Genomic DNA, 17,197 nt, shown 5'->3' with positions numbered 1-17,197 from the left:
TTTCGAGACGGGGCTTCTCTGTAACAGCTTTAGCTGTCCTGGAACTAGCTCTGTATACCAGGTTGGCCGCAAACTTACAGAGATCCACCTGCCTTTGCCTCCTGAGTGCTGGAATTAAAGGTGTGCCACCACCGCTCTACTGTAAACACTTTTGAGGAAGATAATTCCAGATTCACAGGAATACATGCTAGCTGATATTTTCACAAGAATACACAGTAGACAGTGTATTCTTAGGAATACATGGTATCTGGTGTGTTCACAGAATACATGATAGCCAGTGTGTTCATAGGAATACATGGTAGTCAGTATGGTCACAGGAATACACAGTAGCCAGGATGTTTGTAAGAATACTTGATAGCCAGCATGTTCACAGAAATACATGGTGGTCAGTGTGTTCATAGTAATACATGGTAGCTGATACGTTCACAGGAATACATGATAAACCAGTGTATTCACAGGAATACATGGTAATCAGTGTGTTCACAGGAATACATGGTAGCTGTTATGTTCACAGGGATACATAGTAGCCAGTGTATTCACAGGAACACATGGTAGCCATTGTGTTCACAGGAATACATGGTATCTGGTATGTTCACAGGAATACATGGTAGTCAGTATGTTCACAGGAATGCATGGTATCTGGTATGTTCACAGAAATGCATGATAACCAATGTGTTCACAGGAATACATGGTATCTGGTATGTTCACAGGAATACACAGTAGCTGGTATGTTCACAGAGATACATGGTAGCCAGTATGTTCACAGAAATAACCAGCGTGAATATCTCTACTTTCAGAGTCACAGAGTTACCCAAAGTGTTTCAGATGCAGCAGTTTTGTTGAAGATGTCTGCAGCCACATCCAGCAGTCCATGTTTATTAGATAATATAGTTTCTAGGCTCTGAAATTTGAAAACCTCTTTGGCTATGTGCAGTACCATGAATGAATGTGTAATGGTTACCAAGTGACAGGTTCTTTCCATTCATCTTCCAGCCCTGATAAAAAAAAAAACAGGTTCTGAGAGAGGTAGCTACATTCTGAGGCACCATGCAGCAATAGTCTTGAAACTGTTCTTTGGGGCTGATGTGAGATGAGGGAGAGCAAGGAAACAGATCCTGGTGCATATTTTAGCATTTCTCTTGACCATGGTTACCAGGGAGTCATAGCCTGGATTCCCCCTTGGCTGAGCAAGGTGATGGTTGCCATGACCTTTGGTTCTGTTCTCAGGATCTTAGAGGATTTCAAGGCTCAGTAAAGGAATCCATAGTTACTCAGCAAAATGCTGGAGAATAACAATAGGCACATACAACCACATGGGTAGCCATGACAACAGCTAAGACCCCCTTCCTCTGTTACACTCATACCCTTAACAGTTGGGTGCTGCTCTGAGCTCTGCACAGGTTTCAATCTTGCTGGTTTCTTACCATGGTTGTATAGATCTTTTCCATTTTGTGGCTGAGGGTACTGAGGCAGAGAGACGATATTTATAACATTCTGCTTTGTGGATTCAGGGTTGTAAAGAGGGCAGCTGCTCCCAGAGCCAGGTCCCTCATCTATGTGCAGGGCCTGGTATAGAAGGGATTGCCTCGTCCTGGGGGCATGATGATGACTTACTGCCTGTCCACATCTCCTGGCTTTTCCTTCCCATTTGTCCACACTGCTGTCTCCAGCCACTTACATTTTTGCATTAAAATAATCATACATATTTTTCTTAAAGATTCAGCACATATTTAGTGTAGAAAAGAAATTAAACATGAATAGATCTGAGAAACAATGTTAGTATTACCTGTAGATCCATTGTCTAAAGCTAATCACTGTTACATATGTTAGTGTATGCATGTGTGTGTGTGACCATGTATACAAGCAGAGATATGGATGCAGGCATTTTGTACAATCTGGGCCCTCACAACTGTTATCTAATAGCGTGTTCTTTTTTTTTTTTTTTTTTTTTTTTTTGGTTTTTCGAGACAGGGTTTCTCTGTGGCTGTGGAGCCTGTCCTGGAACTAGCTCTGTAGACCAGGCTGGTCTCGAACTCACAGAGATCCGCCTGCCTCTGCCTCCCAAGTGCTGGGATTAAAGGCGTGCGCCACCACCGCCCGGCTAGCGTGTTCTTTTTATCTGACACTATTCTGAAGGTTTTTTTTTTTTCTGCTAACAAATAGTACTTTGGTCTGGAAGGTTTTTTTTTTTTTTTTTTTTCCAGATGGTTTTAACTTCATTGTTTCATGAAAGGCATGTATGTAGTTTTAGTATCTGCTTTTTCTGCTTGGGAAGCACAAGCAACTGTCTATATCAGCAAACACTATAGACATTTTTTTTTATAAATAAAGCAATTTTATTAGCAGGACTGGAGGAATAGCTTAGAGGTTAAGAGCATTTTCTGCTCTTGTGCAGGACCTGAATTCAGCGCCCATGTTAGGCAGCTCATGCCCACCTCTAACTCCAAATCTGGGGTATTGGACACCCCCCTTAACTCCTATGGGCATCTGCAGTCACATGTTCATACCACACACAGACACATACATATATGTTTAACTTAAAACATCTTTAAACATTTTTTATCAGTATAGATTTGTTTTACAAGGTGATGATGGTTCATGACACTTTTGTTCACAAATATAAGTGGAGGAAGGTATACACAGCATGAAGTTCTTAGATACCTGTGCTGTGGCCTTGACCAAAATTCACTAGCGAGTCGGTAGCCCCACCACGCTCCTCTCAGACCTCCCTTAGATAATTGTCTCCTTGCCCCCAACAGTAACATACTTCTGACATCTTTCCCCACATTGTAAGCTTAGATCTATGTAAATGAATCGCCACAAATCTTCATTCAAACGTGTCTGCTCTCCAGGGCTTTCTACAGTGAGGCCCATGCACACTGTGTCATGTGGGTGGAGATATTTTCTGATGATAAAATGCTGTGCTCTTAGCTGTATGTGGGATTTATTCTTCTCTGCTTTATGTGGGACTTTGACAGTTTTCAGCTTGCTCCAGTAGGAAGGGAATATCATTCTCCGAGTGTTCTCTTGTGTCCCTGTGGAGAACTTGAGTGCCAACCTTGTTCAGAGTTCTGTGTCATCCCCGTGGCAGTGAGGGCCTGGACACACAGTAGGTGACTGTTGCCACTGTTGTCCAAGAGCAGTCCCGTGTCCACTGTCCCCTGCAGCACGGATGTCTACCACTCGCTTATGTTGGCCCCTTGGGTCCTCTGTAGCTCATGTGTGAGCATCTTCAGGCATATATCACAATTGTTTTGTTAGCAGACGCTCTTGGGAGTTGAGCATAAATGTTTTTCATTCTCTGGCTATCCATCATCCGACTTTGCTCCCTGGGGAGCTGCACTCATCTCTTCTCTATTTCAGGGGATCAAACCCACTGTTTTGTACAAAGGGATACACAGTAATACTTTTGGTTTTCCACAACCCCTAGCTCTGCTGTGACATGAAGGCAGCCCCAGAAACTGTGATGAAGAGTGGATGTGTCTGGATTTCAGCAACAGAGGGTGGAATAGTTGGGCTCGCGTTCATAGGTTACTGACCCTGTATTTACTTAGGGGCATTTGTGGAGCTGAGTCCACAGACCTTCCATGATGAGCCCCATCCCTCCCTCTCGCTGGTAGGCAGGAACACACAGACCGTCTACCTTTGCTGAGCAGAAGCTGTAACCGAAATGCTCTAATTTCAGGAAAACAGCAAGCATGAAGACAATCAAAGCAGAGCCTGAGACAAGATTAAAAAGTGGAAAGGAAAACTATGGGTACAGTTCAGAAGAAGCAAGGAGGGCACGTGAGTACCAGGCGGGCATGGGAGGACCTCCAGAGGGAGATGTGTGTGGTGCCTGGATGCCAGCTTCTCCAGTAGAAAAATCTACACACGGAACAATCAGTGTTTGGATAACTTTTTAGAAGATTTTTAGAGTTAGGAGTAGATTTAGCAATCAATCTCTCTTTCTGCTGAAAGCATAAATAACGTATTAATAACTTTCAAGGATTTTATTCCCCTTTAAAGCTATGCGATGACCCTTTAATGTACTGCACGCAGGCGGTTTCTTCCAAATGTAACCCGATTCAAGTTCAACCGACACACAGAACTCTGCTCCTGATCAGCCAGACAGGACAGTTGTTAGAAGGCTAAACTACTGGGAGAAGTCGTCCGCAGAGTCTCATCTTCTGTAGTCACACGGGGTAGGGACTCTCTGTAGGCAAGGCCGCAGCAGTAGGATTTGAAAGGATGAGGTCCAAGGGAAGACGGCACACACCATTCCTTAGCACTAGAAAGGGTTGTCAGCCACATGGGTTGGCCAAAAAAAAAAACCTCCAGAAAAACACAGTCCTAGGGACAGACTGCCAGTCAGTTGACCCTTGCTAAGATTGGGGTTTTAGCCTTCAGTATCCCCATCCTTTGACTTCACTCAGGCTGCCTTCCTAGTGCATCACAAATTCTATGCATCACATTAAAAAGTTCCACAAAGCATGGGCGGCCACATTGGAGAAGCCCCCAACCTCTTCCTGAGTTTCTTGCTGTTGTGTATTACTCATTAGTATTTTGAGCATTTTGCAAGTAGCTTGACCGAAATCATGGCTTAGACCCAACCTCTCTGCCCTATTCTCAATGTGCCTGTCTTTATTTTCTTCTGTCAGCTACTGATGCTGTGGGTCATCTTGTGTCTAGATGAGACCATGGTGTGAGGAAAGGAATTGATTTTTACATAGAGCATGAAGTTTTAAGCTTATGTGGTGGAAAGAGACAAACAGCTCTGCGCTCAGAGTGCTGTTAGCTTCCTTCCACCCATGGGGCACTGAGCTCAACAGCGAAGACCGGCAAGAAAGGTTCATTTTAGCTCACAGTTCCAGAGACCTGGACCTGGGTGGACAGAGCATCATGGAGTGGAATATTCACTTCGTGGTGCTAGGAAGCAAAGAGAGAGAGATAGGGAGAGGCAAGGGTCTAATGTTCTCTCTAAGGACATCTTCCTTATGACCCAACTTTTTCCCACTGGGCTCCACCTTTTAAAGGACCCATCATTTCCAATAGCCCCTCATCTTTAGTAAATGGGCCTTGAGGAACATCCCAGATCTGAACTGCAGAGATTATTTTAACCCAGAACTACATAGGAACGAATATGCTTATGTAGAAATCCTAATTAATTATTGGTATATGCAACCCGGTTTCTTAAAAACATCATATATTGCACTGAAAAAAAATTCTTCTATTGCAGAGATTGCTTCTCTTCCTCCTAAATCTGGTGAAGTCAGCCTTCCAAAACAACACAACTACAGCTCTATTTACCAGGTGATGTAGAACACTTTGGAATTTTTAAAAATAATTTCTAAATGCATACCTTGTGATAGGTACACATTGGATATTCATGACGGAAGAAGGGCTCTCTTCCCCATCTCTGTTTCAAGCAGATAGCCATTCTAGAATGGGGTGGAGAGAGGAAGTATCTCTTGCTTTCCTATAGCAGTGGCTATAAGTCCAGCACATGGTTTGGAAGGATGTACTCTGACTAGGGAAATAGTCACCTGAACCAACAAAGTCATGAACAACATGCAACTTGTTTTTTCTCTTTGATGAAGGTCTCTAACACCTTTGCTGTTCTGACTCTCTGGGATCTGTAGAATTTACATCTACACTAGTACTTTGGGCTCTTTGTCTCATGGAAGGATGTTGGGTGCTGGGTTTGAAAAGCAGGAGAATAAATGTGGTTTACCCTGCGTGTGAGTTCTATGGCCATGAGGTTGACAGTGAGGAAGATCCTGTTGGGACTGGAGTTTGGATGGAGATGGGAAGAGTCCTTGGTCAAGAATATGGCCAAAACCATTTGGAGGTTGGAGCTGCCATTGACAGAGATCATCAAGGGACGAGAGGGTTTGGGTACAAAGAGCAATATTTATGATGAACATTTCTGAGGTCTCCATTAGACTTCATCGGAGGCTCAGTGTGCAATTGAATGCATAAGTCTGCAGTGTTTGATGGACAAGACAACTGTCAACTGTGAACATAGCATGTTCATTTTCTAACACACAGTCAACACTGGTTATCATACATGTAGGAGTTGGGGTTAATGTTGCAGAAAACAGTTTGTATCTGAAATCGTAGGCAAAGCATTGACAGCAACCTTCTCTGACCTGCACAAGTAAAACGCCTAGAGAGACCCACTCCAGGGAATCCCACCAATTAAGGATGGACAACCTTCTCATCCCTTTTGGAGAAGCTGCCTCTAGATTTCCAATCACTCACTGGGTGGTTTGATCTGAGCAATAGTTGCTCTTGGCTTGTGGTGATGGCACCTAGCACATGGACCTTTGTGGTCCTTGATCGCTCTTTTTGAACACAGGGATTGATTTAGATTTCCAGGGAGCTCTGCTCTGTGGTTTCCTCCCTCCCTCTGGGATTCAGTTGCCTATGTGCATTCTGCCAGTTACACGGAGCTTTTAAGCTTTATGTGGGCCAGAGACTGCCTGATGCTAGGTTAGGCAGTTTGGGTACTTAAGTGTTGTTAGAGGAACACAGGGAGCCAGTTGAGGAGATACATGGGGGAACTGTGGCAAGCATGAAGGTTACTAGCTCTTAGTATACATTGTACACATTGTAGTCACCCCCTCAAGCAAAGTGGCAGGGGAACAGAGAGGCCAGTGTTTCTCGGTAAAGTAGATCCTTAGCTTGTGTGCCTTGGGATGGACCTGGAACTTTTGAAGCAGGGGAAAGGAGACAGACTTTCTTTAGAAGCACTGGTGTGGTGACCAAGAAGGGAGCAATGGGTAAACTATATGCGTATGTATTGTATATCCAGTTTTGGTAGCTCTATCTGGGTGGAATCACAGGTTGATAAAGACACAGGTGGCCGAGGAGTTCACTCCCACCCAGCTATGAGCATTGTGACTAAGTCACACTTCTTGTTACAGTGACAAGATGCCTGGCAAAGGCAACACAAAGAAGGAATGGTTTCTTTTGGCTCACAGTTTGGAGATACAGTTCATTACAGTCCCACAAAGTAGAGAGAGATGGGTGCTGCTGTACCACCTCCTTTCGGTTCAGTATGGGACCCAAGCCCATGGGGTGGTGTTCTTACGTTCAGGGTGGGTCTTCCCTTCTCTTAGCCCTCTTTGGAAACAGCCTCATAGATAAGCTCAGAAGTGTGTCTTTTAGGTGATTTCAGGTTTGACTGTTGACAGTGAAGGGAAGCTATCCCACATGGATACCCCAAGAACACACTTCAGAAGCCCCCATCTCCCCAACGCCTTTCTGGCTGCCTTTTCTATCAAGAGTTTCCTGTAGACAAGCCCATGTATTTGCCTAGGAAGAGATCCAAATAGGGTTCACTAGATAATATCACCTGGAATGTATCTGGTGTGAGTGAGGAATGGGAATGCTGGTGCTTGAACAAGAGACTGGAAGATGACATTTCAGAAGTTCAAGAGACTGCTTCTCAAAGCTGTTCTGAAAATATTCAGGGAGAGAAATTTGACAGTTTCAAGTCATGCATAGCCAGTTAAGTGATCAGTTGGTGGGGAAAAATAAGATAGTGGCCCTGGTGCTGAACATGCCGGTAATGGTGTATTCTGTGTTTCCTGGGGGGGGGGGAGGTTGCAAAGCTTCAAGGCGACCTTAGCATCAGCAGAGAGTGTTGAGGTCCATGCAACACCAATCAGACCCTAGAGAGAACTGTCTTTGCCTAGCTAGAAACTTAGTGTAGTTATTGAAAGGCTGGTTCTTTCCATTCCCAGTGGGGGATTTTGGGAAAGCATTCCCTGAACAGGGCGGTCAAGTTCAGCCAAAGGGTGGCTGTGCAGGTGTGGGTCCCAACACTGCCTCTAGGTAGCCCATTTGGACTGTGAATGTGCCATGGGCTATGCTTTCTGGGAGTCACATTGAGTAGCCAATGAGCTGGAGGGATTCTGGAAGGAAGGGCTGTAGCCAGGTGCACAGCTATCTGCTGTGTTTGGCTTGAAGAGGACATAGGATTTTGTGAGGTCACCTGGACACATGAAAGTTTCCAGTGTGGCCACAACCATTTCTTACAGTGATGGGTGAGGTGATCCTTAAGCCCAGGGATTCCTTTGAAGGCCATATCCCACATCCCTGTCTAGTCTGGGAGTCTTAAAGGTGTGATGGGCACTGTTCTCAGAACTCTTGACTCCTGTAAGGATGTTATCATCTGTGTGCCCTCCATCCTCCAGTTCTCTTCCACCCCGCTCTGATCCCTGCTCCTGGAATGCTAAGACAGGTGTCTGATAGCATATCCTTTGTCTTTTTATCCTCCCTTTTTGCTGCTTCAGTGTGGCTCCAATTTGTCAAAGCCCACCTTACATTGACATGGGGACATTTCTGTACACACATGCCCCTTAAGGTCAGTGCTGACTCCCAGCTCTTCTCCAGCTCGAGATGCTGGCCAGTTTGAGTTCAGGGCTGTTGACTACATCTGTGCTGCTTTGCAGACCCCGCCCCCCGCCTCCCATCCTGCAGTCTAAACCAAGCTCTCTAGCTGTGAGCCAGCCTGCAGCCAGTACGGTTCCTAGTCTGGGCTGCTGGGGAGCTCAATGGGCCAGATAAATGGCCTATCCATAGAGACACAGGGTGCCACAGCCACAAAGGCTCCTGCTTGGCGCTAATAGGCCTTGGAACAGGCAAAGCTTAATTCTGTAAATAGCGCAGCAGCTGCCAACCAGGAGCTCAGGGCTATGTGCAGCTCAAGAAACAGTAGTGCATGGGGCTATTCAGAGGTTTCCTGTCTTTGTCCCAGCTTCTAGTGCCTCTGAGATCTACACACGAGTATGCATCTCCAGGCTGGTGAAAGCTGCTGCCTATCCGTCTTCATCCCTGGCCGTGTGGCATGATTCTAGTTACGACCTAGATCTAGGAGTTACTCCACAGGAAAGCTCAGTTTTGGAAGGCTAGGAGACCCCCATCTTCTATAACTCTTTCTGTTCCAGGTCTTTCCAGGATGCTGGTGTCCATGCTGCCGTAGTGATGTCTTGTGAGGGTGGGGGTGATGCTCTTGGGTCAGACCCTTCTTCATCTTCTGCTAGTTTCAGCACAGACATGTAAAACTTCAGAAGGGTGAGGGACTGAGTCTTAGGGGACCGGTGGTTCTAGGTATGCACACAAAAGACCAGGCATTGTGACTAGAAGCTTTGGGAGGATAGGGGCTGCTGTGGGTCAGTCACCACGGAAGATGGTGAGTTGTATCCGTGGGGTAAGATGCAGGCTTTCAGAACCACTTAACCCTCCAATGCCTGGAGCTCTTCTTTTCTCAATCACATTTCAGCCTTTCCCCTCATGGAGTCTTCCCTGAGCACTGGAGTATTAAAGCTTCACTTATTTCGTGTGTATGAGTGATTTGCCCACATGTATAGACATGTTCTTGTATGTTCAGTGCCATGAGAGACCAGAGAAGAAGTCAGGCACTCTGGAAGTGAAGCTATAGATGAATGGTTCTGAGCCGCTGTGCAGTTGCTAGGAATGGCGTTTGGGTCTGCTGTGAGAGCAGCACACACCGCAGGGGGCACAGATACTTGGGTTACGGTTCCAGATGCTGGATTCCTGGATTCCTAAAGAATACATGCTGAATATGCGTGGAGCCTATAGAAACCTGCCTGGTACCTTGGGATCTCAGTGCAGCACACCCCAGAAGCACTTGGTGTACTTGTGCAAGCTAGTGGGGCTCTTCCAGACCATCTAGACAAAATCAGGCCTAAGAACCAGTCTTTTCAAATGTTCCAAATGGTATGCATGGGGACAGTGTTTTTGTAGACACAGGCCTGTTTCTAAGCCAGTGCCCTCTCTGAGTTCCAGGAGGCTTCCTAAACTGTGCCTGGTGTGCTCACTGCGGTGAGCTTCTTACATCATAGGAGGGGCTTGAGATATTTCTAGGGTGCTGTGAATCAGCACCAAGTGTAAGGTTACGAGGCTCACACACCCCACCATCTGTGGCAGCATTTTCTTTTTAGTCTTCGGTGTTTTAGATGCATCCTAAGACAGACCACATTCAATATAGGTGGAAGACTAAAATTTTAGGCTGCAGACCTCAGCTCAGGCATTAAATGTCTAGGAAAGTTAGCAGGAAAAAAGATAGATTGTCAAAATGGGCACATGCCAAGTGTGACCGCTCTTCATTGCTGGCTTCTGTCTCAATAGGATGTGCAATTAAGGTATGGAACAGGCCGTTGATTACTAGAAAAGAGCATGCTGGGTAATAGAGAGAGCTCAGGTGTAACATGGTAGACACATCTTAGGACAGAACTCACAAGGATTTAATTTTTTCTTTTGCTATGAATCACAACCAGCTCATTGGACAAGTGAACTCTTTCCATTTTGGTCTAAAACCATGGACTTTAAGAATGTTTTATACTTAGATGAATATTTAACACAAATGGCCATCCTTCCTTCTTCTCTTCTGGGCCCTTCACTTGCTGTCAGTCAATTTTTCTGGTTGTTTTTAGCAATTCCATCTCTTTACCATTCAGTTTTCGAGGACATATGAATGTTTCATAACCTGGCTTGTGCCTCGCCCGCTAATCCATTCCTCCTGTTGAGATAAACAGAAATAAACTGTGATAAATTTAGAAAGCGGCAGTAAATTTGTGCAACCCAGCAGCACAAACAGAAGCAAACAACTGCACAAAACCCCCAGCACTCCCAGCAGAAGGTGCCCTCCAGAGAAACCCTGGTGTGGACAGCTCCATCCACCAAGCAGACTTCCTTTCCTTATTGGAAGCCTGTAACCGAAAGCCGTAAGACTTTTCCCACAGACCCACAACGTTCCACTGCAGCTGAATAATTCATCCTGCCCCCCTGCATTATTTAAGATATTCGATATGCTTGCCATGCCCTGCAGTCTGAACTGCGGCTCTCGGGGCTGGCAGGGAAAATGGGTTGCACGCAACTTCTTTGCTTTTGAGACAGGATCTCCCCGTGTGGCTCAGGCTAATTTGAACTCGTGTCTCAGTCTCCCTGGGGCTAGTGTTACCAGCACACGATAAGTTTGTTTCACTGGCCTTGTGAAGGAGCCCAGGTTAATTTGGGAAGTTTCTGAATGAGAAACCAGCACCACACAATGCCGCAGGAGACACGGAGTGGCAAATTTCCAGTCAGGGCTTCTGTTTTGCTTTTGTTCTTTTAGAAGGAATGTGTGTTATTTGAAGATGTCCACAAATGTCTTATGTTTTAAAAGGAGAGAGAGAGAAAAATAAAAAGCCCTACCAGGTAAAGCAAGAACTTCCATGGGAAAATTAGCAAACAAAACAAAACAGCAAATCTTTGCATCTGTAATATCGTTTGTTAAAAGTGGGTGTTGGATTATAGGAATGAGCTTGCTCTTGGGTTTGGAAAGCACCAGAGCATGTGTTGCTGGAGGAAAAGGAGGAGAGGGTGTGTCTTTATACAGTTGTTCATCTCTGATCCCTCATGCTACTCAGGTGAGCACTGAGCCTCAGGTCCAGCCAGTGAGCACACTGACCTTTCTGCCTTTGTTATCAGGAACCCAAAACATGCCAGCCCAGCCCAGCGAGTCATCCACGGGTTTCCTTTGACGTCGCCAGTCCTCGGAAGGTCAGAAATGCAACATTGGTGTAGTAAAGACTTCTCAGGGCTGTACTTTGTGTACACTCACCAAGTTAATACCATCTTCCTCTCCATCCTGAGACTGGGCCTCAACTTTGCCAAAGAGGCCACCTTGGAGTCGCCGAAGCTGATGCTTTATTGTGACAGGAGGATTCCGTTTTCCTCATACCAAGAAGAATTTGATTTTGAAATGTCCCATGGTTTTGGTGAATTCCTTAAAGTGACTGAGTGAAACCTGAGGGTCTGTCATGGAGATATTCCTCGTGGATTGACACTCCTGCTTGGTAACCCAACAAAAGGCAGACAGGACTGGATTCTGCCATGACTTTCAAAATGTTTTTGTTGTCCTATATCATGGTAATATGCTATTTATGTGTATTTTATAGCTAGGGGCATTGCTGTATATTGTCACTGAACTGAGAGCGTAACAATTAGAATCAACTGGATCTTTCTAGGTGGACTGGCACTTCAGAGCTCAGCGGGTTAAATAAAAGGAGAAGCAATGCCAGGCGCATGTGCAGACGACAGTCAATCCTGGCTGCCCTCTTATCCTTGTCCCCATGTCTGTGGGTGAGTTAGGGGTGGACTCTGCCTGACAGGGCACAACGCTTGCATTATCCAAGCATCATGGGAGAACTGGAAAGAGATATCTATTTAATAAACAAAGAGAAAACAAAACACCTTATACTATCCTTTTCTATTGCTGTGTTTTTAATTTATTCTTTGAGAATTTCATAGAAGCAAACAATGCATTTTGATCCATTCTGTGATCTCAACACCTCCTCCAACTTCTCCCAAACCCCAACACCTACCACCCCCCAGCTTCATGTCCTCTTCTTTTCCAATCAATGCTACCACATGTGAATGGGTATGGGGCTCTTTCCTGGAGCATGAGCAACCTACCAGGGGCCACAGCACATAAGAAAATAAAAAGATTGTCTTCCTGCCCTGTAAATGGAGATTGCTAGTTTGTTCCCAGCTGCCCAGACCTGAATCACACAGAAACTATTTTAATTACAACACTGCTTGGCCAACAGCTTAAGTGTATTTCTATCTAGTTCTTATATCTTAAATTAACCCATTTCTATTAATCTGTGTATCACCACGAGGCTGTGGCTTACTGGAAAGTTTCTGGCAGTATTGTTCTCCTTCAACAGCTACAAGGCTTCTCTCTGACTCCGCCTACTCTCTCTCTATATCTCTGTTCGGATTTCCCACCTGGCTTTACTCTGCTCAGCCATTGGCTGAAACAGCTTCTTTATTAATAAATGGTAATAAAACATATTCAAGCACACAGAGGGATTCCACATCACTCCCCCAGCAGCTCTCCACTGCTCCTCAGTTTACGGGTGGGGACTTGTGAGCTCCTCCCCCTCTGTCCTAGTTAAGGTTACTACTGCTGTGATGAAACACCTTGACCAAAGCAACTTGGGGAGGGAAGGGTTTATTTTGCTTACACTTTCATATCACAGTTCATCATCAAAGGAGTCTAGATAAGGACTTAAACAGGGCAGGAACCTGGAGGCAGGAGCTGATGCAGAGTCATGGAAGGGTGTTGCTTATTGGCTTGATTTTGCTCATCCTGCTTTCTTACGGAACCCAGGACCACAAGCCCAGGGATGGCACCACCTGCAATGGGCTGGGCCTCCCACACCATTTCTCAACTAAGAAAATGCCCTACAGGCTTGTCTATGGTCTGATCTTATGGAGACACTTTCTTAGCTGAGATTTCTTTCTCTCGGAAATGACTATGGTTTGTGTTAAGTTGGCATGAAACTGTCCAGCACACGCCATGCTGGGATGTTGACTGACTTGGTCTTGTACAGGTAGGCATGGCTGCTATGACTTCTTGAGTGCAGTGGTCCTGTGATGTCCAGAAGGCATTGCTTTTTGCAGTCCTCCCTGACCTCTGGCTCCTACAGTCTCTGCCCCCTTTTCTGTAATGGTCTGTGAGGGGCTGATACAAATGTCCATTTAGGGCTGAGGCCTCCACAGTCACTTATGCCCTGCACTTTGACCCATTGTCCACTGTGTCCACTGCATGAAGAAGTGTCTCTTGTGGGCTGAGCATTGGTGCTGCTATTATTTATTATTATTATTTATTATTATTATTATTATTATTATTATTATTATTATATGTGTGTGTGTATTTTGCCTGCATTAATGTATTGCATCAGTGTTCACACTGCCCATATATGCCAGAAGAGGACATTGTATCCTCTGGAACTGGAATTAAAGATGGCTGTTAGCTACCCTGTGGATGCTGGGAATTGAACGTGGGTCCTTTGAAACAACAGTCAGTGCTTTTAACCATTGGCCATCTCTGCATCCCTGGTGTTGTCTTTCTTCATGCTAAGATTTGGGTGGGAATCCAAAAAACGTAGTACTTAAAAACGAAGTTGTTTCCAAGAAGGAGTTTGGGAGACTTCGCCTGTGAGTGGCTCAACTTCTCCTGAGTCTTCTCATCCTGTATAAAACCAACGTGGATGTTAGGATCCAGGATGAAATTTCTGCCCTTTCCAAATCCCTTCTACACCTAAGTTTGCTCAGTGAATTTCACTTCCTGCACCTGGTGCACTCACATTTAACCTAGAAGCATGGCCGTTATTATCACAAGCTCCAGACTGGTTAGTTCAGATTTCTCTGTGGTTGGCAGTTAATTAATCTCATGTTTAACTATGCTATGCTAGGGTAGAGTTTGACTTTTTACATATGTCAAGGCTATTCCTCTGAAGCCCAAAAAAATGCTTATTCACCCCAGATAGCAAGCCTATGACAGCCCAAGGTACGGATACCATTAAAGTCCAACTTGTTGAACCATAAGTTTTACTGGGGATACTTACAGTAGCAGAAACTACTCAAAGACAGCTACATCACAAAAGCCCACCTCAGTGTAGGTGACAGACCACACATCTGGAAACCTGAGCAGACAGCTCAACAGGTTGTAAAGTGTCCCTCCAGGTCTCTCAGTTGGTCTTGTCTGAGAGGACTGTTGGAAGTCTTTACTGCTTATGTACTCATGGGAAGGAGGGACCTAGTGAGTCTGGTTGATTTCAGGGACACCTTGGAACTGTTTTGAGTTATTTACTGCCTGTCTTAAAAGCTTCCCTGCAGGATGGAATGCTTCACCCTTAACTGCTACCCAACCTTAGGTTCCAGCCAATTCTGTGGAATTGTTAAACAAAAGATCAAGATGCGTTCCTTGTCACTCAGAACTCCTACAGACTCACATAGCACTACTTAAACTTAAGTTATTTAGACTAAATAAAATTCAAGATCATTCCCTTCAAGTTTACCAACACATTCCAAATGCCCAGTAGTCACTCATGGCCATGGGCTACTGTGTGTAGACAGTCAGATGACAGGTTTTCACTGTTGAAGAGAACTCTGTTGGACAGTACTAATCTACAGAGAGCTACTTGGGAATGACCTTGACATGTCATGGGCTCTTTCACACAAACACAATCTGTGTTTTCCTCGGTGTGAAAGCCTGCAGTCGACAGGTTTCTATTTATGGATTCCGCAAACCCCAAGGCAGCTCTCAGCTCAACATGGTGTTTTGCTGATGTAGTAAAAGTGTCTTTCACTTTGCAGTGCAGACAGCTGAGGCAGGCTCGGGAGGCTGGGGTGTGAGGAGGCGATCAGAAAATGACAAGGACAAGGCTGTTTATCCAGAATATAGATGAAGGTCTCTGGTGATGAATGCCTGATGAGGTTGCAAATATAGATAAACACGTACCCCTCAAAACCTTGAGACATCAAATCCTGGCCATAGAAATGCCCCCGTTTGACTTCCTGACTGATTTTGAACTTGAATGCTCATGACTGATCTTTTCAGGGCCTTCTCTCGTTGACTTAGAGCAGGACTGAACTGGTCGTGACAATACCCTGAGGATAACTGGAAGCATTTCCTCTGCTCCATGTGGCTCCGACCTCAGCAAATCATTAGGGAGGTGAAGGTTGCCTTGCATGTTCCTAACAATCAAAGGGCATCAAAAGTGAATGGGGGCCATGACCAATAAGAGTCACATCATCAATATCATGCCCTTGGCACTGAAGTGTTTAGGACACCTTGGAGAGGAACCATCTATCCTGTTTGGAGATGAAACAGTTGGAAGCTGAAGAGTTTAGAAAGAAAAGAAAGGGGAAGATGGCAATGGGAAGATGGCAAGCGAAGGCTCAGGAAGATGGAGTAAGCCAAGGCCTTCCTTGGGAAGGGGCTCCAGTGGTCTTGGGGCACGCACACAGACTGAGAAAGCCTGAGAGGACTAGCGGTGGTAGAGTTGGCTAGACACGTATAAAGCAGATCCCATAGTTTTTGTGGCTTTAAGTGGAGGAACACAGCCAAGCCTAGGAACCGGCCCTGGACTAGCCTTGGCCAGAAGCCAGATGCCCTGTGAGCTCATTGGTAAGTTATCCAGAATATAGTCTCTGGGGGGGACTGAGCTGAGTAAGGTAGTGTATAAAAGGTGTGGATAGACAGGGGGAATGTTCAGGAAGCAGAAATCAAAGAATAGTGAGTGCATTTGTGAAGTCAGAAGGAAATACAGTCTTCCCAGCAGCTCCATGGCTCACTCCCCCTCCCCCACCAAGGCTAGGGCACTTACCCGAAGTGTACATGACCCGGATGTTCCAGGCATGCACCTTCCTTGGCTGAGTAGCTCAGGCCCTTTGGTACCCATGTCCACATCAACAGGACAAGGAGACAGAGTGATGAGCCTCTGAGGTTTCTCCTCACTATCACAGGATGCAGGAATTTTGTCATTGGTCCGTTAGTCAATTGTCAGGAGCACCTCGGTCCATAGGGCAGAATTCTCATTAACGGGTGTGTGACCCAAATACCCAAATGAAAGGTCAGGGCAGGCGGAGGATGCTTTCTTGGGTGTATGCGAGCTGGCGCGGAAGCATACATGGCTGGCAGCTTGGTTCTAATCTACTTTTGGAACAAAGTGGCGGTGGCGGCCCTGTGCGGAAGCTTCGTTCTGTCTGGTGAGTGCAGTACTTTGATTCCTGATTGACCCCATTTGGCTACCTTCATTAGTCACAGAGATGTTCACACAGACAGGCCAGCAAGCCAGTGCGGGCACCCATCCTATGCTCACCCAGCGTGGCCTGGTGGTTGGAACTGAAGCGCCTAGCATCCTCAGCCTGAAGCACGGGATGGGGGTGTTTCTGCAGGCCCGCACATGTTTGATTCCTCCCAGCACAGCCTGGAATCTTTGGGCAGGGACTGACAACCGTGTTTGTGGTGTCTGGTGGCAAACTGAGTCCTAAGCAGCCCCCATTGTCTGTCTTGTGCCATAGACCACTTCTAAAACTGCAGTGGGATTGTTGCCCATTAGGGCCCGAGGCAGATCCTGAGAAGGCAGCCAGTGACCTCAGGCTGACAGATTAGAGGTTGGTGTCCCACCTCCTGATAAGGCTGGGATGACACAGCAAAAAACCCATAAGGTGTCAGCCAGTAAATCTGAGGGGAATGTACCCCAGAAGGCGTTGATTCTATGTCTCTCTGGGAACCTAAAGAATGCACGTGTTTTACAGGATAACTTCATTTGCAGTTGGGCAATGCTTTTCAGTTTCATAGATAATAAAGTCTGAGGTAGTTCAATTAATAGAAAAAAAATCTAAATAA

The 17,197-nt window shown here is 45.6% G+C and overlaps 1 protein-coding gene across 5 annotated transcripts in view; it reads left to right on the top strand.

The window, feature by feature from the left end:
* Igsf5 (immunoglobulin superfamily member 5) overlaps positions 1–12,228 on the top strand; it is a 135,772-nt gene extending 123,544 nt beyond the window's left edge. For all 5 annotated transcript variants that reach the window (XM_057765472.1, XM_057765475.1, XM_057765474.1 and 2 more), the window contains 3 exons: positions 3,686–3,786; positions 5,219–5,292; positions 11,482–12,228. In XM_057765472.1, the coding sequence (XP_057621455.1) occupies positions 3,686–3,786; positions 5,219–5,292; positions 11,482–11,577 (271 nt within the window). In that variant the 3' untranslated portion in view covers positions 11,578–12,228. The remainder of the gene's footprint in view (positions 1–3,685; positions 3,787–5,218; positions 5,293–11,481) is intronic.
* The last annotated feature ends 4,969 nt before the right edge of the window (positions 12,229–17,197 follow it).

This window comes from Chionomys nivalis, chromosome 3 (assembly GCF_950005125.1).
Source record: "Chionomys nivalis chromosome 3, mChiNiv1.1, whole genome shotgun sequence".
Lineage (NCBI taxonomy): Eukaryota > Metazoa > Chordata > Mammalia > Rodentia > Cricetidae > Chionomys > Chionomys nivalis.
This window is presented reverse-complemented; position numbering and strand designations above follow the sequence as displayed.